Genomic DNA, 23,859 nt, shown 5'->3' on the forward strand with positions numbered 1-23,859 from the left:
GTCCCGACCCAAAGCATCACCAATCCATCTTCTTCAGAGATGCTGCCTGACTCGCTGAGTTATTCCAGCATTTGGTGTCTTTTTTTTTCCTGCAGTACTTAATCTAGGTTGACACTTCAAAGCAGTACCTAAATGCTGCTGCACCCTGAGATGCTTTGACAGAAATGTTTAGCAGAAGCATGATCTTCCCTCTTTGTTAAATGGAATAAGTCCCAGGCCAATAATAAATGTGGTGTAGAAGAGTTTTTCCCAGGTCGTTTTAGTTTAGTTTAGTTTAGAGATACAGCGTGGAAACGGGCCCTTCGGCCCATCGAGTCCGCACCGACCAGCGATCTTCCCACACTAGCACTATCCTACACACACTAGGGACTATTTATAATTTTAACCAAAGCCATTTTACCCACAAACCTGTACAGTATGTCTTTGGAGTGTGGGAGGAAACCGAAGATCTCGGAGAAAACCCATGCGGTCACGGGGGGGAACGTACAAACTCCGTACAGACAGCACCCGTTGAAGTTGAACCATCCCATGAGACAATAGACAATAGACAATAGGTGCAGTAGTAGGCCATTCAGCCCTTCGAGCCAGCACCACCATTCAATGCGATCATGGTTGATCATTCTCAATCAGTACCCCGTTCCTGCCTTCTCCCCATACCCCCTGACTCCGCTATCCTTAAGAGCTCTATCTAACTCTCTCTTGAATGCATTGAAGGCCCACATCACCCTGGCCACCCTCCCATTTCATTCCTACTCAGGAAGTAGATTTTTGAATTTGCTTTAGACTTTAACCTTTAGAGATAAATAGGCCCTTCGGCCCATGGAGCCCGTGCCGCTCCTTGACTGTACCTGCTCCTGAGTCATAAGCGATTGGTGTGGATTGCACGTTCCCAGTTCTCTTGTTCATTGTTTAAATAGCCTTCCTTGGAATCTAACAATTAATCAGTCTTGTGCTACTGTTTCCTGCTGGTGCAGAAGAAACCATTCATTCATCGATGCGTTGGAATCAGTACAGGCTAGCCTGCAAAGGAAGATATGAGCCATTATTCTTTATCAGCCAGAACCTCTCAATGGATTACCAGTGAAACATCGGTGTTAGGGATCATGCCTGAAGAGAGGTCCCGAACCAAAACATCACCTGCCATTCCCCATCGCCTTCCCCCCCCCCCCCCCACCCTCCTCCACCCCCCCCCCCCCCCCCTCCTCCACCCCAACTACAGACGATGCTTGCCCATTGAGTTCCTCCAGCAGTTTTGTTTTCTGCTCAAGACTCCAGCATCGGCAGTCACTCATATCTCTGTGTTAAAGATTGCACTGTGTTAAGGAGTGGAGGTCACTTTGTCTATCATTGAAGGATGAGGGGGGACCTCATTGAAGCTTACCGAATAGCGAAAGGCCTGGCAATTAATGTATCATTCCATGCCACTCTATCCAGGCCTTTCACCACCGCGAAATTCATATTTGTATACAGTTCAGTACAAGTGTCACTATCCATAAGCACTTAGATACAGTACAAGTCTGTAGCAGCACTACACTGAGACTGTATACAGAGTCGCCAGTTTGGCACCATTTTCAAGGCCCAGTTGTTACAAAGTGCAGGGATCTTGGTCTGACCGTGAAGGTTTGTTGTCCTGGCGACATTGCAGGGTCGGCCTGGCCAAGCCCAGCTGTGGTGTCCTCCAGCGCTAGTCCACCACTGCAGGAGATGTTTAGAAGGATTGGGACAAACACAGGCAGGTGGGACCAGTGTAGATGGGGCATTTTGGTTGGTGTGGGCACGCTGGGATGAAGGGCCTATCTCTACGGTGTAAGACTCTATGACTAAGTGCTATTCGCTCATATTTTCTGTGTGACCCCTGTTGAAACTCAACTCATGGGATGGTTCAACTTCAACGGGTGCCGTCTGTACGGAGTTTGTACGTTCCCCCCCGTGACCGCATGGGTTTTCTCCGAGATGTTCGGTTTCCTCCCACACTCCAAAGACATACTGTACAGATTTGTGGGTATAGACAATAGACAATAGGTGCAGGAGTAGGCCATTCAGCCCTTCGAGCCAGCACCGCCATTCAATGCGATCATGGCTGATCACTCTCAATCAGTACCCCGTTCCTGCCTTCTCCCCATACCCCCTCACTCTGCTATCCTTAAGAGCTCTATCCAGCTCTCTCTTGAAAGCATCCAACGAACTGGCCTCCACTGCCTTCTGAGGCAGAGAATTCCACACCTTCACCACTCTCTGACTGAAAAAGTTCTTCCTCATCTCCGTTCTAAATGTATCTAAATGGGTATCATATCATATCATATCATATATATACAGCCGGAAACAGGCCTTTTCGGCCCACCAAGTCCGTGCCGCCCAGCGATCCCCGTACATTAACACTACTCTACACCCACTAGGGACAATTTTTACATTTGCCCAGCCAATTAACCTACATACCTGTACGTCTTTGGAGTGTGGGAGGAAACCGAAGATCTCGGAGAAAACCCACGCAGGTCACGGGGAGAACGTACAAACTCCATACAGTGCAGCACCCGTAGTCAGGATCGAACCTGAGTCTCCGGCGCTGCATTCGTTGTAAAGCAGCAACTCTACCGCTGCGCTACCGTGGCTTTGGTTAAAATTGTAAATAGTCCCTAGTGTGTGTAGGATGGTGCTAGTGTGGGAAGATCACTGGTCGGTGCGGACTCGATGGGCCGAAGGGCCTGTTTCCTCGCTGTATCTCTAAACTAAACTAAACTAAAACGACCTGGGAAAAACTCTTCTACACCACATTTATTATTGGCCTGGGACTTATTCCATTTAACAAAGAGGGAAGATCATGCTTCTGCTAAACATTTCTGTCAAAGCATCTCAGGGTGCAGCAGCGTTTAGGTACTGCTTTGAAATGTCAACCTAGATTAAGTACTGCAGGAAAAAAAAGACACCAAATGCTGGAATAACTCAGGGATTCAGGCAGCATCTCTGAAGAAGATGGATTGGTGATGCTTTGGGTCGGGACACTTCTTCAGGCTGATTTCAGTGATGAACGTTGGGTATGGGTGGGAGAGTCACTGCCTACACAGTGAGAGATGATCCCGACATCACATCAACTTAGGGGAGACAGGCAGTCCATTGTTCTTTCTTCTGCACCAGCAGGAAACAGTAGCACAAGACCAATTAATTGTTAGATTCCAAGGAAGGTTATTTAAACATTGAACAAGAGAACAGGGAGCGTGCAACCCACACCAATCACATGACTCAGGAGCAGGTACAGTCAAGTACTCCATAGGAGGGAGAGTATCTGCAGAGAGATCTTAAGTAGAGCCTTTCAGTGTCTTTGTTCTCGGGTATTTATTCACAAAATGCTGCAGTAACTCAGCAGGTCAGGCAGCATCCTGGGAGAGAAGGAATGGGTGACGTTTCGGGTCGAGACCCTTCTTCAGACTGATGTCAGGGGGGCGGGACAAAGGAAGGATATAGGTGGAGACAGGAAGATAGAGGGAGATCTGGGAAGGGGGAGGGGACGGGAGGGACAGAGGAACTATCTAAAGTTGGAGAAGTCGATGTTCATACCACTGGGCTGCAAACTGCCCAGGCGAAATATGAGGTGCTGTTCCTCCAATTTCCGGTGGGCCTCACTATGGCACTGGAGGAGGCCCATGACAGAAAGGTCAGACTGGGAATGGGAGGGGGAGTTGAAGTGCTCGGCCACCGGGAGATCAGTTTGGTTAATGTGGACCGAGCGCAGGTGTTCAGCGAAGCGATCGCCGAGCCTGCGCTTGGTTTCGCCGATGTAAATAAGTTGACATCTAGAACAGCGGATGCAATAGATGAGGTTGGAGGAGGTGCAGGTGAACCTTTGTCTCACCTGGAAAGACTGTTTGGGTCCTTGGATGGAGTTGAGGGGGGGGGGGTAAAGGGACAGGTGTTGCATCTCGTGCGTACAAACTCCGTACAGACCGCACCGGTAGTCAGGATCGAACCCGGGTACCTGGTGCTGTAAGGCAGTGCCTCTACCACTGCGCCACCGTGACGCCCTTCATTTTTCCACTGGGAATATTCGCAGTGTCAGGGATTACAGGGTGAAGACGATAGACAAAAGACAAGCAGGTGCAGGAGGCCCTTTGAGCCAGCACCACCATTCAATGTGATCATGGCTGATCATTCTCAATCAGTTCCCCCGTTCCTGCCTTCTCCCCATACCTCCTGACTCCGCTATCCTTAAGAGCTCTATCTAGCTCTCTTTTGAATGTATTCAAAGAATTGGCCTCCACTGCCTTCTGAAGCCGAGAATTCCACAGATTTACAACTCTCTGAGTGAGGCAGGAGAATGGAGTTAGGAGGGAGAGATGGATCAGCCATGATTGAATGGCGGAGTTGACTTGATGGGCCGAATGGTATAATTCTGCTCCTATCACTCATGACCTGATCAGAACCTCATGAGATAATACCTACACTATTCAATGTCAAGTTTACTCTCAGGGCTCTTAGAAATTGAAATAAACCAATATGTAAATGTATGAGAGTCATCGGTAGGGTAGACAGTCAGAACATTTTTCTCAGGATGGAAAAAAATCAAATACTAGAGGACTTAGCTTGAAGATGAGAGGGGCAAAGTTTAAAGTAGATTGGCGGGGCAAGTTTCCTACAATGAGTGCAGTGAGTGCCCGGAATGCTTGGCCTGGGATGGTGTTTGAAGCAGATACGCTAGTGGCATTTAAAAGACTTTTGCATACTCATCTGGATATGCAGGGAATGTGTGGGAAGGAACTGCAGATGCTGGTTTGCACCAAAGATAGACACAAAATGCTGGAGTAACTCAGCGGGCCAGGCAACGTCTGTGAAGGAAAGAAATGGATATAGTTTCGGGTCGAGACCCTTCTTCAGGGATTTGGTTATGTGCAAGTAGAGAAGTGATGGTCTTGGCATCATGTTCGGCACAGACGTTATGGGCCGAAGGGCCCGTTTAGTTTAGTTTAGATTGGAGATACAGTGCGGAAACAGCCCCTTCGAACAGCCCACCGAATCCCCATCGACCAGCGATCCCCGTACATTAACACTGCCCCGCACACACGAGGGACATTTATATATTAACACCAAGCCAATTAACCTACAAACCTGGATGTCTTTGGAGTGTGGGAGGAAACTAAAGATCTCGGAGAAATACCACGCGGGTCAGGGGGAGAAGCTACAAAATCTGTGCAAACAGCACCAGTAGTCAGGAACGAACACAGGTCTCTGGCGCTGCAAGGCAGTAACTCTACCGCTGCGCCACCGTTCCTCTCTCATCCTGTGCTGTTCTGGTCTACGTTCTACATTCTACCTAAGCCGCTCAGGATTGAAGCAAATAACCAGTTAAATGTTTTGCAGGTAAGTCGTTCATCACAGCTGAATTTCATCAATCCTGTGATTGAACAATTTATTCTTTTTTAATATTTCTGTGACGCTTAGATGTTATGAAAATTGAAAGCAGGGGGGGAAAAAATCGTAGCTCTCATTAGAAAGATTCCCACTAATCTGGTTGCTCACTCATTAGAAAGAGATTTACGACTTCAATTCACAAAGGAAGTAACAGAATCAATGAAGTGCGCTGTAATTAGATAGAACAGAGAAAATTGCAAGCCTTTTATGTTGATGGAGAATAAATGACAAAGAAACTTAACTGATCAATTTATTACTATATTTTTTTTTTAAATCATAGTATAAACATCAGAGATATTGTGATGAGTACACACACATATATATATACATGGATAGCAAAGTTCACCTTTAGTAGGTTCAAAATACGGGTGAAAGGGGAAAAGATTTAATAGGAATCTGAGGGGTAGCTTTTTCACGCAGAGGGTGGTGGGTGGTGGGTGTATGGAACAAGCTGCCAGAGGAGGTAGTTGAGGCTGGAACTATCCCATCGTTTAAGAAATAGTTGGACAGGTACATGGACAGGACAGGTTTGGAGGGTTATGGACCTAGCGCGGGCAAGTGGGACTCGGGTAGCTGGGACATTGTTGGCCAGTGTGGGCGAGTTGGGCCGAAGGGCCTGATTCCACACTGTGTCACTCTATGACTCTATGACTCTAAGTATATTTACTGTACATCAAATGTTAGAGTCATAGAGCCATAGTGATACAGTGTGGAAACAGGCCCTTCAGCCGAACTTGCCCACATCGGCCAACATAGGAGCAGAATTAGCCCATTCAGTCATAGAGTCATAGAGTCTTACAGTGTGGAAACAGGCCCTTTGGCCCCACACCGACCAACATGTCCCAGCTACACTAGTCCCACCTGCCTACGTTTGGTCCATATCCCTCCAAACCTGTCCTATCCATGTACTCGTCTAACTGTTTCCTAAACGTTGGGATAATCCCAACCTCAATTACCTCCTCTGGCAGCTTGCTCCATACACCCACCACCCTTTGTGTGAAAACGTTACCGCTCAGATTCCTATTAAATCTTTTCCGCTTCACCATAAACCTATGGTTTCTGGTCCTCGATTTCCCGACTCTGGGCAAGAGACTCTGTGCACCTACCCAATCTATTCCTCTCATGCAGGGAAGAGAAAAAGACATTCTGGCCTTCCATCACAGTGAGGAGGTGACTGGAGGAGACTCACTGTGATGGATGTTTCTTTTTGTTTGGTGTTGGTTGTGATTGTATGTGTTATTGCATTTTTATTGATTATTCTTATTGGTCTTATTGTTGAACTGCGGGTAATTGTTCATTTCACTGCACATTTATGTGTATGTGACATATAAATTGACTATTGACTATTGAACTCTCCAAGATCACCCCTCGTCCTCCTGCGCTCCAAGGCAGAGAGTCCCAGCCTACTCAACCTCTCCCTACAGCTCAAACCTTCTAGTCCTGGCAACATCCTCATAAACCTTCTCTTTACCCTTTCCGGCTGGACAACATCGTTCTGTTCTGTCACAGTTTTCCATTCCATTCACATGAATAACAGTTTAATCTCAAACAGTCATAAAGCAAGTGTCAAAAGGGGTTAAACACTGCAAATAAAACCATCCTCTGGATTTAATGACTTGGTGACTTGGTCAATACGCCTTTCGAAGAATTCCAGGTTTCATATCGAGACTTTAGACTTTAGAGAACCAACAAGGAAACTTTGTCCCACCAAGTCCGCGCCTATCAGCAATCACCCTGTACACTAACCTGCACGTACTAGGGACAATTTTCTTTTACAACTTACCAAAGCCAATTAACCTACAAACCTGCGCGTCTTTGGAGTGTGGTAGGAAACCGAAGCACCCGGAGAAAACCCATGCGGTCACGGGGAGAACGTGCAACTTCCGTACAGACAGTAGAAACATAGAAACATAGAAAATAGGTGCAGGAGGAGGCCATTCTGCCCTTCAAGCCATTCATTGTGATAACGGCTGATCATCCACAATCAATGACCCGTGCCTGCCTTCTCCCCATATACCTTGTTTCCACTAGCCCCTAGAGCTCTATCTAACTCTCTCTTAAATCCATCAGTCATTTGGCCTCCACTGCCGTTTATGGCAGAGAATTCCACAAATTCGCAACTCTCTGGGTGAAAAAGTTCCTTCTCACCTCAGTTTTCAATGGCCTCCCCTTTATTCTAAGGCGGTGGCCCCCGGTTCTGGACTCGCCCAACATTGGGAACATTTTTCCTGCATCTAGCTTGTCCAGTCCTTTCATAATTTTAGATGTCTTTATAAGATCCCCTCTCATCCTTCCACACCCCAGTGAATAAACTCCAGTGAGTAGTAGCCATAGTCAGGATCGAACCCGGGTCTCTGGCGCTGTAAGGCAGCAACTCTACTGCTGCGCCACCGTGCCGCCCCTTGTAGTAAGTACAGTGGTCTTATAGTAAGTCTGTTAGCCATGGAGAGCATTACAGCAAATCCCGTGCTCTGCAACCCAATGTCCACATCAACAAGACCATATACTGAATCTTTGCTACAGTTAGACGTAAGAAATGACATATTGTCCTTAAAAAATGCCAGGATTCCGAAGAAGGGTCTCGACCCGAAACGTCACCCATTCTTTCTCTCCCGCGATGCTGCCTGACCCGCTGAGTTACTCCAGCATTTTGTGTCTACCTTCAATTTAAACCAGCACCTGCAGTTTTTTTTCCTACACTTCTTGCCGCTCCACTGCGACTTCTCCTCAAGGTATGTCTACTTTGAAGAATTTCTCCCCCTCTCTTCGACGAGGAGTTTAGCAACATGCTCTCTCTCTGCTCCCCCTCTGTGATTCCTCCTGCCCTCCAGCTCTACGACCACGTTTTAACCCAGACTCACTACCACAGCGGAGTCTGAAGAATGGTCTCGACCCGAAACGTCAGCCATTCCTTCTCTCCCGATATGGTGCCTGACCCGCTGAGTTACTCCAGCACTTTGTGTCTATCTTCAGTATATACCGGCATCTGCAGTTCCTTTCTACACTCCCAAATGTTGGAGACGGGTGAATTCTAGGGTCCAGGAGCTTGTGTTTGCTGCTGTCGCTGCGACAACTATGGGGAAAGGCCACTGCTAAAGTACAACCAGGAGCTCCAGGTCACTCCAACATGACATGTAATTAGTAAATAAGTGTAATGATAGCGGAGTCAGGTGGTATGGGGAGAAGGCAGGAACGGGGTACTGATTGTGAATGATCAGCCATGATTACATTGAATGGTGGTGCTGGCTCGAAGGGCCAAATGGCCTACTCCTGCACCTATTGTCTATTATCTATTGTCTATTGCCTATTGTCTATTGCCTATTGTTTATTGTCTATTGCCTATTGTCTATTGCCTATTGTCTATTGTCTATTATCTATTAACTATTGCCTAATGCAATGTCCAAGGTGATGTCCTATATATTTGTTTTGTTTTAGTTTAGTTTTGTTTAGTTTAGAGACACAACGTGGAAACAGGCCCTTCGGCCCATCGAGTCCGCACCGACCAGCGATCACTGCACATTAACACCATCCTACGCACTGGGGACAATTTTTATGCATTTTTACCAAGCCAATTAACCCACAAACCTGTACGCCTTCGTGGGGGGAAAACGACTTGGGTGGGGGAGGGATGGAGAAAATGGGAATGCCGGGGTTTCTTGAAGTTAGAGAAATCAATATTCAAATATCGAGGTGTGTGGGATTGCCGCTGACTATTGTGTGATATCAACTCACAGCAGCCAGCAATGTGACTTGGTCCCGATGTGAGTAAAATTGCTTCACCCACCCCCTCTATTTCCTCTCATTGTCCAGATCTGTGAAGTTTAACTGCTGATGAAGCTTGTGAACACCACCTGTCTCCTTCAGTTATTGGTTTTGTTTTCACTACTTATCAGCCTTGCTGCCCACAGCTTCTCATTTATTTATCTGCGCAGCGTTCAGGAACAGGTTGCAATTAAGTTCATTGTCCCTGCTTATTTCGCGCCGGTCTTTCGTGATTCAGGCGGCTCCACTCCACTTGCAGACTTGGTTCCCGCATTGTTCCCACTTTTCCTGTCCTGCTCGTGGGTCTGCTGCTGGACCCCCAGCCTTTCCTGTTCAGACGGTCCTGTTTTTCTGTCCTCCTTTTATCTTTTGTTTGCGACTCCATTTCCCACTTACTTTCAAGGTGCAGCCCATTCCTCAGCCAAAAGGCAACTCCTTTGTTCCCATATAGCTCAGCTTAGACATACAGCGCGGAAACAGGCCCTTCGGCCCACCGAGTCCGCGCTGACCAGCCATCCCCGCACACTAACACGATCCTACACACGCCAGGGACAATTTACACATACGCCAAGCCAACAAACCTGCAGTACTTTGGAGTGTGGGAGGAAACCGGAGATCTCGGAGAAAACCCACGCAGGTCACGGGGAGAACATACAAAGTCCGTACAGACAGCACCCGTGGTCGGGATCGAACCCGGGTCTCTGGTGCTGTAAGCGCTGTACAGCAGCAACTCTACCGCTGCGCCACCGTGCTGCCCAGCTGAGGAAACAAACTGCAGATGCTGGTTAATAAGCAAAAGAACACAAAGTGTTGGAGTAACTCAGCAAGGTATTTATTCACAAAATGCTGGAGTAACTCAGCAGGTCAGGCAGCATCTCGGGAGAGAAGGAATGGGCGAGACCCTTCTTCAGTCTGAACGACCCGAAACGTCGCCCATTCCTTCTTTCCCGAGATGCTGCCTGACCTGCTGAGTTACTCCAGCATTTTGTGAATAAATACCTTCGATTTGTACCAGCATCTGCAGTTATTTTCCGAGAGTAACTCAGCAAGTCAGGCAACATCACTGGGGAACATAGATAGGTGATGTTTCGGATCAGGACCCTTCTTCAGACGACTTCTCAGCCAGACTTCAGTCTGAAGAAAGATCTCAACCCAAAACATTGCCTATCCATGTTCTCCAGCGATGTTACCTGACCTACTGAGTTACTTCAGCACTTTGTGTCTTTTTCCTATATATTTGAATTGGTTGTGAATAAACGATATAGATTTGGAAATATAAACACAGTGCCGAATCACAATTGGCAAAGTGTGGCAAGGTATCTGAACTAAGAATAGAAAGGCTAAATGCATGGTCTTTTACCCAGAGTAAGGGAATCAAGAACTGGAGGTCATAGGTTTAAGATGAGGGGAAAAAGATTTAATAGGAACCCGAGGGGTAACTTTTTTTACACAAAGTGTGTTAGGTATATGGAACGAGCTGCCAGAGGAGATAGTTGAGCCATGTATTATCAAAATGCTTAAAAAACATTTAGAGGGGTATATGGATAGGACAGGTTTAGAGGGACAAACGCAGACCGGTAGAACTAGTGTACATGGGACATGTTGGCAGGCGTGAGCAAGTTAGGCCGAAGGGCCTGTTTCCACTCTGTGTGACTCTATGACTCTAAGAATTCAGCTTGGCGATGCCATAAGTTCATGTTCATAAGTGATAGAAGCAGAATTAGGCCATTCAGCCCATCAAGTCTACTCCACATTCAACATTGGCTGATCAATCTTTCCCTCTCAATCCCATTCTCCTGCCTTCCCTCCATACCCCTGACACCCGTACCAATCAAGAATCTATCCATCTCTGCCTTAAATATACCCACTGACTTGGCCTCTACAGCCTTCCATGGCAATGAATTCCACAGATTCACCACCCTCTGACTAAAGAAATTCCTCCTCATCTCCTTCCAAAAGGAACGTCCTTTAATTCTGAGGCTGTGACCTCTGGTCCTAGACTCTCCCACTGTGGTGGAAACATCCTCTCCCCATCTACTCTATCCGGGCCTTTCACCATTCGGTGAGTTCACGATCACAGAACTTTCATAACAGCTTCCACCTTTGATTAAAATTTGCCCTGTCTGTCCAGTTCAGAATAAACCAGAAGTATTTTGCAGGAATCGACAATGATTAAGTTGTTTTCAATTTTTCTCTTGGTCTCTCCTTTTCTGCTTCCTGGTAAATTGCTCACTAATTGTGCGAGCCCGCTGCCTGTATAATTAATCTGTGTCATTATCTCTTATCTCGGTGGAGCAGATTCAAGTAGCCCATCGAAAGGAAATGAGGAGATATCCTCTTCCAGCAATGCTTTTTCTGCAAGCATGCATGTAAGTTAGCCAGACAATTCTCCCCGATCTTTGCCTTGCCTCTACTTGCGCTCCACTTTAATATGGGTGGGAACTTCTCACTGTGACTTTTGGTGCCGAGTTCGGTGCAATGATGCCATTTATTTTCCAAGTGTCTCATTTACGTTCCTGTTTGTGCCAACAAACCGCATCAGGCTCGCATTTTCTTGTAGGTTTGCACCTCTCCCAAAATAATCCTCCTGAAACATTCCGCCACTCACCCCCGTAATTCAACGAGATCTGGGTGTCACTGAAAGGAAGCATGCAGGTACAGCAGGCAGTGAAGAAAGCCAATGGAATGTTGGCCTTCATAACAAGAGGAGTTGAGTATAGGAGCAGTTGTACAGGGCCCTAGTGAGACCGCACCTGGAGTACTGTGTGCAGTTTTGGTCTCCAGATTTGAGGAAGGATATTCTTGCTATTGAGGGCGTGCAGCGTATGTTTACTAGGTTAATTCCCGGAATGGCGGGACTATCATATGTTGAAAGACTGGAGCGACTAGGCTTGTATACACTGGAATTTAGAAGGATGAGAGGAGATCTTATCGAAACGTAAGGGGTTGGACACGTTAGAGGCAGGAAACATGTTCCCAATGTTGGGGGAGTCCAGAACAAGGGGCCACAGTTGCAGAATAAGGGGCAGGCCATTTAGAACTGAGATGAGGAAAAACTTTTTCAGTCAGAGAGTTGTGAATCTGTTGAATTCTCTGCCTCAGAAGGCAGTGGAGTCCAATTCTCTGAATGCATTCAAGAGAGAGCTGGATAGAGCTCTTAAGGATAGCGGAGTCAGGGGGTATGGGGAGAAGGCAGGAACGGGGTACTGATTGAGAATAATCAGCCATGATCACATTGAATGTCGGTGCTGGCACGAAGGGCCGAATGGCCTCCTCCTGCAGCTATTGTCTATTGTCTATTGTCTAATTCCACATCCTAAACAACCTATCACCAGTTCGAGTGAGTTTGCTGGATTGAATCAAATAATATTCAGAGCACCATGTTATAGGAATCATGTTGTCAAACTGGAAAGATTACAGAGAAGTTGCCAGGACTTGAGGGTAGGGAGAGGTTGAGTAGGCTGGGACTCTATTCCTTGGAGTGCAGGAGGATGAGGGTTGACCTTATAGAGGTGTACAAAATCATGAGAGGAATAGATCGGGTAGACGCACAAAGTCTCTTGCCCAGAGTGTAGGGGAATCGAGAACCAGAGGACATTTAAAGTGAAGGGGAAACGATTTAATAGGATCACATCACACCAAGGGTGGTGGGAGTATGGAACGAGCTGCCAGAGGAGGTAGTTGAGGCTGGGACTTTTGCAACGTTTAAGAAACAATTGGACAGGTACATGGATAGGACAGGTTTAGAGGGATTATGGGCCAAACGCAGGCAGGTGGGACTAATATAGCTGGGACATGTTGGCCGGTGTGGGCAAGTTGGGCCAAAGGGTCTAATTCCACTCTATGAATTTCTCCCTATGACTCCATGACTAATACTTAATCAAATGGCGTTTTGAGTTTTGAATTTAGTTTATTGTCACGTGTACCAAGGTAGAGTGAAAAGCTTTTGTTGCGTGCTAACCAGCCAGTGAAAAGACAATGCGTGATTATAATCGAGCCGTCCACCGTGTACAGATACACGATAAAGGGAATAATGTGAATGACGTTTGTTGAAAGATAAAGTCCAGTGAAGTCCAATTAAAGACTAGTCTGAAGGTGTCCAATGAGGTAGATGGTAGCACAGGACCGCTCTCTAGTTGTTGGTGGGATGGTCCAGTTGCCTGATAACAGCTGGGAAGAAACTGTCCCTGAATCTGGAGGTGTGCGTTTTCACACTTCTGTACCTTTTGCCTGATGGGAGAGGGGAGAAGGAGGAGTGGCCGGGGTACGAACCAACCTTGGTTATCAAAAAGGTAAAAGTTATTTGTCTAAGTGATAAGTATCTTTTTGGACTGAATCAACGTAGGTGAGAATGCTTGGCAGTAAGTTTCCCTGTGTCTTTATTTTAAACTGGTCTTTATATTAGTTTGTCTGAAGAAGTCCAGTCTACTCTGAGGAAGGGTTTCGACCCGAAAAGTCACCCACTCCTTTTCTCCAGAGATTCTGCCTGATTTACTGCAGCATGTTATGTCTATCTTTTACACTAGTTTAGTTTAGTTTAGTTTAGTTTAGATTAGTTTAGAGATACAGCATGGAAACAGGCCCTTCGGCCCACCGAGTCCGTGCTGACCAGCGATCACCCAAACACCAGTTCTATCCCACACACTCGGGACAATTTACAGAAGCCGATTAACCTACAGACCTGCACGTGTTTGGAGTGCGCGAGGAAACCGGAGCACCCGGAGAAAACCCACGTGGTCACAGGGAGAACGTACAAACACCGTACCGACAGCACCCGTAGTCAGGATCGAACCCGGGTCTCTGGCGCTGTGAGGCAGCAACTCTGCCGCTGCGCCACCATGGCGCTGGCTGCCATTTTGAGGCTGTGCCTTCTTTTGATCCCTCCGATGGTGAGGAGGGCAATGAAGAGGGACGCGGTGGTGGAAGGCAAGAGTCACATGGCCAACACTGAGGAAACGGTCCTGGCCAAAATAGTGGGCTGGCCGAGGACAGTGCCCGTGGTCAGGATCGAGCCCGGCTCTCTGGCGCTGTACGGCGGCAAATCTACCCGCTACTCCACCGTTCCGTTTTTGTTTTATTTGATTTTAGTCTAGTCACGTGTACGGAGTGAAAATCTCTTGTGTGTGTGATATCCAGTCAAAGGAAAATCTGTACAGGATGTGACAGCGCCCCCTTCCTTGGATGTCTCTCTGATCCCTTTAACTGGCTGGCATGGTTTATTTCTCTCTGGCCTTTGGCCATAAGGTGGTAAGTGATAGGAGAAGTATTAGGCCATTCGGCCCATCAGGTCTCCTCCACCATTCAATCATGGCTGGTCTATCTCTCCCTCCTAACCCCATTCTCCTGCCTTCTCCCCACAACTCTTTGCCACCCGTACTAATCAACAATCTTTGACCAACCATCTGCCTATCAACCCCTCTTGCTTCATTTGTACCCACCTATCACTTGCCAGGATTCGTCCTGCCCTTCCTCTCTTCCAGCTTTCTATCCGCTCCCCCCACCCCCCCCCCCCCCCCCGCACAATCAGTCTGAAGAAGAGTCCCGACCCGAAACGTTGCCTGTCAATTTTCTCAAGTTGAATTATCCAGTTACTCTAGAACCTTGTGTTTTTTTCCTTGTAAACAAGCATCCGCAGTTCCTTGCTCCAACTGTATTTTCATGTAAGTGCTAGAAACACATGGGATTGATGAGGTGGGTGAGAATATAATGAAAAGCCAAGGATTTGAGGAAATAAATCTCGGAAGTGGTGTACACAGCTGGCCAAAACCTTCAGTTACAAATGAATCTCCTCAGATGAAAATAGATAGTTCCACGAAATGTTTACGAGGGTAGTTAAATCAAGACGCTAGATGCCTGGAAGTAATTATTTTTCCCTTGGGCTATATCCCTGGACTGTCATATGAGGAAAGATTGGAAAGACTGGTCTTGTATTCACTGAAATTTAAAAGGATGAGAGGGGATCTTATAGAAACGTATAAAATTATAAAAGGACTGGACAAGCTAGATGCAGGAAAAAATGTTCCCAATGTTGGGGGAGTCCAGAACCAGGGGTCAGAGTTTAAGAATAAGGGGTAGGCCATTGAGGATGGAGATGAGGAAAATCTTTTTCACCCAGAGAGTTGTGAATCTGTGGAATTCTCTGCCCCAGAAGGCAGTGGAGGCCAATTCACTGGATGTTTTCAAGAGAGAGTAAGATATAGCTCTTAGGGCTGATGGAATCAAGGGATATGGGGAGAAAGTATGAACGGGGTACTGATTTTGGATGAACAGCCATGATCATATTGAATGGCGGTGCTGGCTCAAGGGACAAATGGCCACCTCCTGCACTTATTTTCTATGTTTCTATGTCACTGTTTTTTGTGCGTGCTAACCAGCCAGCGGAAACACAATACATGATTATAATCGAGCCACTTACAGCATCTAGATACATGATAATGGAATAACGTTTAGTGCAAGGTAAAGCAAGTAAAGTCCGATCAGAAATAGTCCAAGGGTGACCAAAGAGGTTGATAGTAGTTCAGGACTGCTCTCTAGTTGTGGTTGGATGATTCAGTTGCTTGTGTGAGAGGCGGTAAATAAAGAAGAGAGACACAAAATGCTGGAGTAACTCAACGGGACAGGCAGCATCTCTGGAGAGAAGGAATGGGCGACGTTTTGGGTCAAGACCTTTCTTCAGACTAGTCAGGGAAACGAGAAGTATGGATGTTGATGTAGAGAGAGAGAGAGAGAGAGAGAGAACGAATGAATGAAAAATGTGCAAAAATGTAACAGTGATAAAGGATATGAGAAATGTTAAATGTAACAATGATAAAGCTGTTTGCAAAGTGAGAACTAGAAGCTGGTGCGACTTGGGTGGGGGAGGGATGGAGAAAAAGGGAATGCCGGGGTTTCTTGAAGTTAGAGAAATCAATGTCCATATATCGAGGTGTGTGGGATTGCCGCTGACTATTGTGTAATATCATCTCACAGCAGCCAGCAATGTGACTTGGTCCCGATGTGAATAGAATTGCTTCACCCACCCCCTCTATTTCCTCTCATTGTCCAGATCTGTGAAGTTTAACTGCTGATGAAGCTTGTGAATACCACCTGTCTCCTTCAGTTATTGGTTTTGTTTTCACTACTTATCAGCCTTGCTGCCCACAGCTTCTCATTTATTTATCTGCGCAGCGTTCAGGAACAGGTTGCAATTAGGTTCATTGTCCCTGCTTATTTCGCGACGGTCTTTCGTGATTCAGGCGGCTCCACTCCACTTGCAGACTTGGTTCCCGCATTGTTCCCACTTTTCCTGTCCTGCTCGTGGGTCTGCTGCTGTACTCCCAGCCTTTCCTGTTCAGACGGTCCTGTTTTTCTGTCCTCCTTTTATCTTTTGCTTGTGACTCCATTTCAATAGACAATAGACAATAGACAATAGACAATAGGTGCAGGAGGAGGCCATTCGACCCTTCGAGCCAGCACCACCATTCAATGTGATCATGGCTGATCATTCTCAATCAGTACCCCGATCCTGCCTTCTCCCCATACCCCCTGACTCTGCTATCCTTAAGCGCTCTATCTCTTGAATGCATTCAGAGAATTGGCCTCCACTGCCTTCTGAGGCAGTGAATTCCACAGATTTACAACTCTCTGATTGAAAAAGGTTTTCCTCATCTCTGTTCTAAATGGCCTACCCCTTATTCTTAAACTGTGGCCCCTGGTTCTGGACTCCCCCAACATTGGGAACATGTTTCTTGCCTCTAACGTGTCCAACCCCTTAATAATCTTATACGTTTCGATAAGATCCCCTCTCACCCTTCTAAATTCCAGTGTATACAAGCCTAGCCGCTCCAGTCTTTCAACATATGACAGTCCCGCCATTCCGGGAATTAACCTAGTAAACCTACGCTGCACGCCCTCAATAGCAAGAATATCCTTCCTCAAATTTGGAGACCGAAACTGCACACAGTACTCCAGGTGCGGTCTCACTAGGGCCCTGTACAACTGCAGAAGGACCTCTTTGCTCCTATACTCAACTCCTCTTGTTATGAAGGCCAACATTCCATTGGCTTTCTTCACTGCCTGCTGTACCTGCATGCTTCCTTTCAGTGTAAGAAAATAACTGCAGATGCTGGTACAAATCGAAGGTATTTATTCACAAAATGCTGGAGTAACTCAGCAGGGCAGGTAGCATCTCAGGAGAGAAGGAATGGGTGATGTTTCGGGTCGAGACCCTTCTTCAGACTGATGGTCGAGACCCTTCTTCAGACTGAGCTTGATCAGTCTGAAGAAGGGTCTTGACCTGAAACGTCAACCATTCCTTCTCCCCTGAGATGCTGCCTGACCTGCTGAGTTACTCCAGCATTTTGTGAATAAATGGTTCCTTTCAGTGACTGATGCACTAGGACACCCAGATTTCGTTGTACGTCCCCTTTTCCTAACTTGACATCATTCAGATAATAATTTACTTTCCCACCTACTTTCAAGGTGCAGCCCATTCCTCAGCCAAAAGGCAACTCCTTTGTTCCCATATAGTTCAGCTTAGACATACAGCGAGGAAACAGGCCCTTCGGCCCACCGAGCCCGCACTGACCAGCCATCCCCGCTCACTAACACGATCCTACACACGCCAGGGCCAATTTGCACATACGCAAAGCCAACTAACCTGCAAACCTGCAGTACTTTGGAGTGTGGGAGGAAACCGGAGATCTCAGAGGAAACCCACGCAGGTCACGGGGGGAACGTACAAACTCCGTACAGGCAGCACCCCATAGTCGGATCGAACCCGGGTCTCTGGGACTGTGAGGCAGCAACTCTACCGCTGCGCCACCGTGCCACCTGTTACCTCTGGTTCACCCCCGCATGGATGTCCAATTGAACAGTGTTTTCCAATTTTCACGTTAAAACTGTCCAGACAAAGTTCAAAACCTAAAATCATAAAATCATAGAATTAAGGTTTCAAAGGTTTTCTATTGTCACGTGTACCACTTAAGGTACAGTGATATTCGTTTTACTATACTGAAAAAAAGCAACAAGACACACAACTACATAAAGGTTAACATAAACATCCACCGCAGCGGATTCCCCACATTCCTCGCTGTGATGGAAGGCAATAACGTCTAATCTTCTTTCCTCATTTTATCCTGCGGTCGGGGCAGTTGAACCATCCGCAGTCGGGGCGATCGAAGGTCCCGCAGCCGGCGGTCGTGAGCCCCCGCGTCGGGGCGATCGAAGCTCCCGCGGCTTGGAGCTCCCGAAGTGGATCCCTAACCAAGACCGCTAGTTCCACGATGTTAAAGTCCGCAGGCTCCCGCGGTTGGAGTTCAGAGGTCGATCCCCGACAGGGATCGCTGGCTGCGTGATGTTAAGTCCTCAGGCTCCCCCGTTTGTAGCTCCCGAAGTCGGTCTCCAGCAGAGACCGCCAACTCCTCGATGTTAGGCCGCAGTGCGGATGGAGATACGATACGGGAAAAAAACGCATCTCCGTCAAGGAAAGAGATTTTTTTTTAATGCCTCCAATTCCTCAGAAGGCAAACAAACTTTGGTGTGTCTCCAATGACTATAGGTTTAAGGTGAGAGGGGAATGATTTAACAGGAACCTGAGGGGCAACTTTTTCACTCGGAGGATGGTGGGTACAGTGTACGAGCTGCCAGAGGAGGTAGTTGAGGCAGGAACAATAACAGTATTTGAAAGATACTTGGACAGCTACAAGGACAAGAAAGATTTTGAGAGATATGGACCAAACTTGGGCAGGTAGGGCAAGTATAGATGGAGCGTAGATACGAAATGCTGGAGTAACTCAGCAGGACAGGCAGCATCTCTATTTGCTTGTCTCGTTGCCTGCCCCGCTGAGTTACCCCAGCATTTTGTGTCCACCTTCGATTTAAACCAGCATCTGCAGTTCTTTCCTACATACAGTGTAGATGGAGAATTTTGGTTGGCATGGGCAAGTTGGGTCGAAGGGCCTGTTTCTGTGTTGCATGACTCCATAAGTTCATAAGTTCTAGGAGCAGAATTAGGCCGTTCGGCCCATCAAGTCTACTCCGTCATTCAATCATGGCCGATCTATCCTTCCCTCTCGACTCCATTCTCCTGCCTACTCCCCATAAGCCCTAACACCCGTATGAATCAAGAATCTGTCAGTCTCCGTCTTTAAAATATCCATTGACTTAACCTCCACAGCTGTCTGTGGCAATTAATTCCACAGATTCACCACCCTCTGACTAAAGAAATTCCTCATCATCTGCGTTCTAAAGGTACATGCTTTAATACTGAGGCTATGACCTCCAGTCCTAGACTCTCCCACTGGTGGAAACATCCTCTCCACATCCACTCTATCCAGCCCTTTCACTACAAGGGCGGCACGGTAGCGCAGCGGTAGAGTTGCTGCTTTACAGCGAATGCAGCGCCGGAGACTCAGGTTCGATCCTGACTACGGGTGCTGCACTGTAAGGAGTTTGTACGTTCTCCCCGTGACCTGCGTGGGTTTTCTCCGAGATCTTCGGTTTCCTCCCACACTCCAAAGATGTACAGGTATGTAGGTTAATTGGCTGGGTAAATGTAAAAATTGTCCATAGTGCGTGTAGGATAGTGTTAATGTACGGGGATCGCTGGGCGGCACGGACTTGGTGGACCGAAAAGGCCTGTTTCCGGCTGTATATATATGATATGATATGATAACTATGGGAGCTCCACATGCATGCTTTGTGGAAAGGAATTGAAAGCTGTCTCAGTATTAATCTATTAGTTAAGTTGCAACAACAATTACTGCTATATATCGTACACATTGCTACATTTCTCCTATTCTCCTGGGAAAGGAAAATCCTAACCTATCCAAACTCTCTTTGTAATTTAAACCTTCCAGTTCCATCAAAAGCTACTGTGTAGATCCTGCCCTGGTTTGACTTCCCAAAATGCTGCACTTTGCACATGTCCAAATTAAATTCCATTTGTAATTCCACTCCCCCAGTTTATCTAGATCTAATGGTAATTTTAAGTGCAACATCTACACTGTCCATCACATCACCGATTATTGGTGCCATCAGCAAACTTACTAATCATTTTAACAACATTGTCATCCAAATTATTAATATAGATGACAAACAACAGTGGACCCAAGAGTCAAGAATCAAGAGTGTTTGATTGTCATATATCCTGCACAGAACAATGAAATAGTGAAAGGCCTAGATAGAGTGGATGTGGAGAGGATGTTTCCACTAGTGGGAGAGTCTAGGGCCAGAGGGAACAACTTCAGAATAAAAAGGATGATCTTCTTTAGTCAGAGGGTGGTGAATCTGTGGAATTCATTGCCACAGAAGTCTGTGGAGGGCAAGTCATTGGGTATTTTTTTAAAGCGGAGATTGACAGAATCCAGATTAGTATGGGTGACAGTGGTTACAGAGAGAAGGCTGGAGAATGGGGTTGAGTGGGAAAGATAGATCAGCCGTGATGGAATGCTGGAATAGACCCGATGGGCTGAATGGCTTAACTCTGCTCCCGCGACTTACGAATTTGCGGACTTATTGAGCCTTAAACACATTCTCTCAAACAAATACGCCGTTGAACTTTAATGTACGAGAGCACTTGAGGTATAAGAAAATAACTGCAGATGCTGGTACAAATCGATTTATTCACAAAATGCTGGAGTAACTCAGCAGGTCAGGCAGCATCTCGGGAGAGAAGGAATGGGTGACGTTTCGGGTCGAGACCCTTCTTCAGTCTGAAGAAGGGTCTCGACCCGAAACGTCACCCATTCCTTCTCTCCCGAGATGCTGCCTGACCTGCTGAGTTACTCCAGCATTTTGTGAATAGAGCACTTGAGGTGTTGGGTGAAAGGTAGTTGAAGCTCACCGGGTCAAATCAGCCCACAGAGTGTCTGGTTGATTAAGCACTGATAATCTAGCCTGGGTCGGAAGTTCATGGAATCAACCCTTTTCCCAAGAATTGAACAAACGCTATTTAAGCTGACAGCACCTCACCACCGAGCTGATGATGCGTTTCCAGCAATGTCCTTCTCTACATGAGACATTAAGCCATGACTCACTCTGCCTGCTCCAATGAAGACAAAAAGACTCTACAGTGCCACTTGGAGAATGTTTTAAGAGTAGACATGTTAATTAGCTGCATGCATGCCAACGGTGACTGTACTCGATGATTAATTAACTAAGAGGCAGCAGGGACGTTATGAAGACAACATATTTGTTTTTACACAATTGTTTATTCCAATTTAATTTAGTTTAGTTTAGTTTAGTTTAGTTTAGTTTGGAAATAAAGCGCGAAGAAAGGCCCTTCTCACTGACCAGAGAAGGATGAGAGGGGGTCTTATCGAAACGTATAAGATTATTAAGGGGTTGGACACGTTAGAGGCAGGAAACATGTTCCCAATGTTGGGGGAGTCCAGAACAAGGGGCCACAGTTTAAGAATAAGGGGTAGGCCATTTAGAACTGTGATGAGGAAAAACTTTTTCAGTCAGAGAGTTGTGAATCTGTGGAATTCTCTGCCTCAGAAGGCAGTGGAGACCAATTCTCTGAATGCATTCAAGAGAGAGCTGGATAGAGCTCTTAAGGATAGCGGAGTCAGGGGATATGGGGAGAAGGCAGGAACGGGGTACTGATTGAGAATGATCAGCCATGATCACATTGAATGGCGGTGCTGGCTCGAAGGGCCGAATGGCCTCCTCCTGCACCTATTGTCTATTGTCTATTGAACCCCACACACTAACACTATCTTACACACACTAATGACATTTGTATCATCAAGTAAAAGTCATTTAATGATTCAATTGTCCTAAACCTTCGTCTTCTTGCACGTTCAGTACAATGATGGATTTGTACATATTGACAAACATAAAGCATCACATCACACCAAGTGTGGGTGGGTGTATGGAATGAGCTGCCAGAGGAGGTAGTTGAGGCAGAAGCTATAACAATATTTGAAAGACCTTTGGTACATGGGAAGGTGGTGCTAGTATAGATGGGGCACCATGGTCAGCATGGGCAAGATGGGCTGAAGGGCCTGTTTCCGTGCTGTATAACTCTAAGGCTCTATGACATTGAGCAGTTTATCACAGAAGCCAAGATCTTTTCATGTTTACCGAATAGTGAAAGGCTTGGATAGTGTGGATGTGGAGAGGATGTTTCCACTAGTGGGAGAGTCTAGGACCAGAGGGCACAGCCTCAGATTTAAAGGACGTTCCTTTACGAAGGAGATGAGGAGAAATTTCTTTAGTCAGAGGTTGGTGAATCTGTGGAATTCATTGCCAAGTTAATGGATATTTTTAAGGCAGAGATAGATAGATTCTTGATTAGTGCGGGTGTCAGGGGTTATGGGGAGAAGGCAGGGTGAGGAGCGAAAGATAGATCAGCCATGATTGAATGGCGGAATAGACTTGATGGGCCAAATGGCCTAATTCTGCTCCTAGCACTTATGACCTTATGACCTTAATGACAAATCAACATATATTGCAAACCCACGCATTCAATTTTCCACAAATGAATCCAACCCATTTCTTGTGAAATTGATGTTTCAACAATATGATGTCAATTAAAGTTGGGCCAACAACTGCAGAACCTGTTGCTAAGGTAAATATTACATGCAGCAGAGTCACGGGCAAGGTAAAGCCACCGATAGCTGACATTCTCTCAAACAAATACACCGTTGAACTTGAATGTATGAGAGCACTTGAGGTTTGGGGCCAGTTCGCTATTTAAAATCCAACAAATTTGGTTTGGTTTAATTTAGTTTATTATTGTCACGTGTACCGAGGTACAGTGTAAAGCTTTTATCTGCATGCTCTCCAGTCAAGGAGCGGGAGCACGTGGCCGCTGGCTGGGTGAGGTCACGTGGGGTGCGGGGCGGTGACGTCGCCCTTTGTCCCTTATTTGGGAGTGAGAAAATTGGCAACCCTACTAATACGGGACAAGGGCAGTCCTGTACAGGACAAACTAATTTAGCTCAAAATGCGGGATGTCCCGTCTAGTACGGGACAGTTGCCAACCCGAGTTCAGAGATATAGTGTGGAAACATGCCCTTCGGCCCACCGAGTCCGTGCCAACCAATAATCACCGCATGCACTAGTTCAACATTATCCCAGTTTCACATCCTACTCACCAGGGACAATTTAGAAGCCAATCAACCTACAAACCTGAACGTTTTTGGTATGTGGGATGAAACCGGAGGACCTGGGGAAAACCCACGCAGGTCACGGGGAGAACGTACAAACTCCGCACAGACAGCACCCGTGGTCGGGATCGAACCCGGATCTCTGGCGCTGTCACGGGATGAATTTACATTGAGAACAGAGAGGGCCGAAAACAATCTCAGGAAAAGATGCCAATTAAACACAGTTCTCATGCCTGGTTGTTTCCCTGTTTGTTCGGAGCATTTCTTTTCTGACAGCTTATTTTGTACAAGCTAAAGGTTTTTATTAGCACTTAGTTCAAACACACATGGGGACAGATATTGCTGATGGAGCCAGCCAGAGGCTGTAGTGCAGATGGCAACGAAGACGATCAGTTGCACAAGGAATAATAGCCTGGGGCTCACAGTTGAGTTGCTGCACCACAGGTAGGGAGGAAGGGGACCGGCAGAGAGAGAGTCAGCAGGAAACAATGAACAGAGGATACACGCGATGAGGGGGAGCAGCAGAGGAAGAACTAACAGCTGTTCTGTGTGAGCTGACCCTGTTACAGATGTATAAGTCATTGGCGAGGCCACATTTACA

The 23,859-nt window shown here is 46.6% G+C and overlaps 1 protein-coding gene across 1 annotated transcript in view; it reads left to right on the forward strand.

The window, feature by feature from the left end:
- Positions 1-5,323: 5,323 nt before the first annotated feature.
- The window catches only part of kdrl (kinase insert domain receptor like), a 234,052-nt gene continuing 215,516 nt past the window's right edge, over positions 5,324-23,859 (forward strand). The window contains exon 1 of the mRNA XM_078412567.1: positions 5,324-5,349. Within this exon, the coding sequence (XP_078268693.1) occupies positions 5,339-5,349 (11 nt within the window). The 5' untranslated portion in view covers positions 5,324-5,338. The remainder of the gene's footprint in view (positions 5,350-23,859) is intronic.

This window comes from Rhinoraja longicauda, chromosome 15 (genome assembly GCF_053455715.1).
Source record: "Rhinoraja longicauda isolate Sanriku21f chromosome 15, sRhiLon1.1, whole genome shotgun sequence".
Classification (NCBI taxonomy): Eukaryota; Metazoa; Chordata; class Chondrichthyes; order Rajiformes; family Arhynchobatidae; genus Rhinoraja; species Rhinoraja longicauda.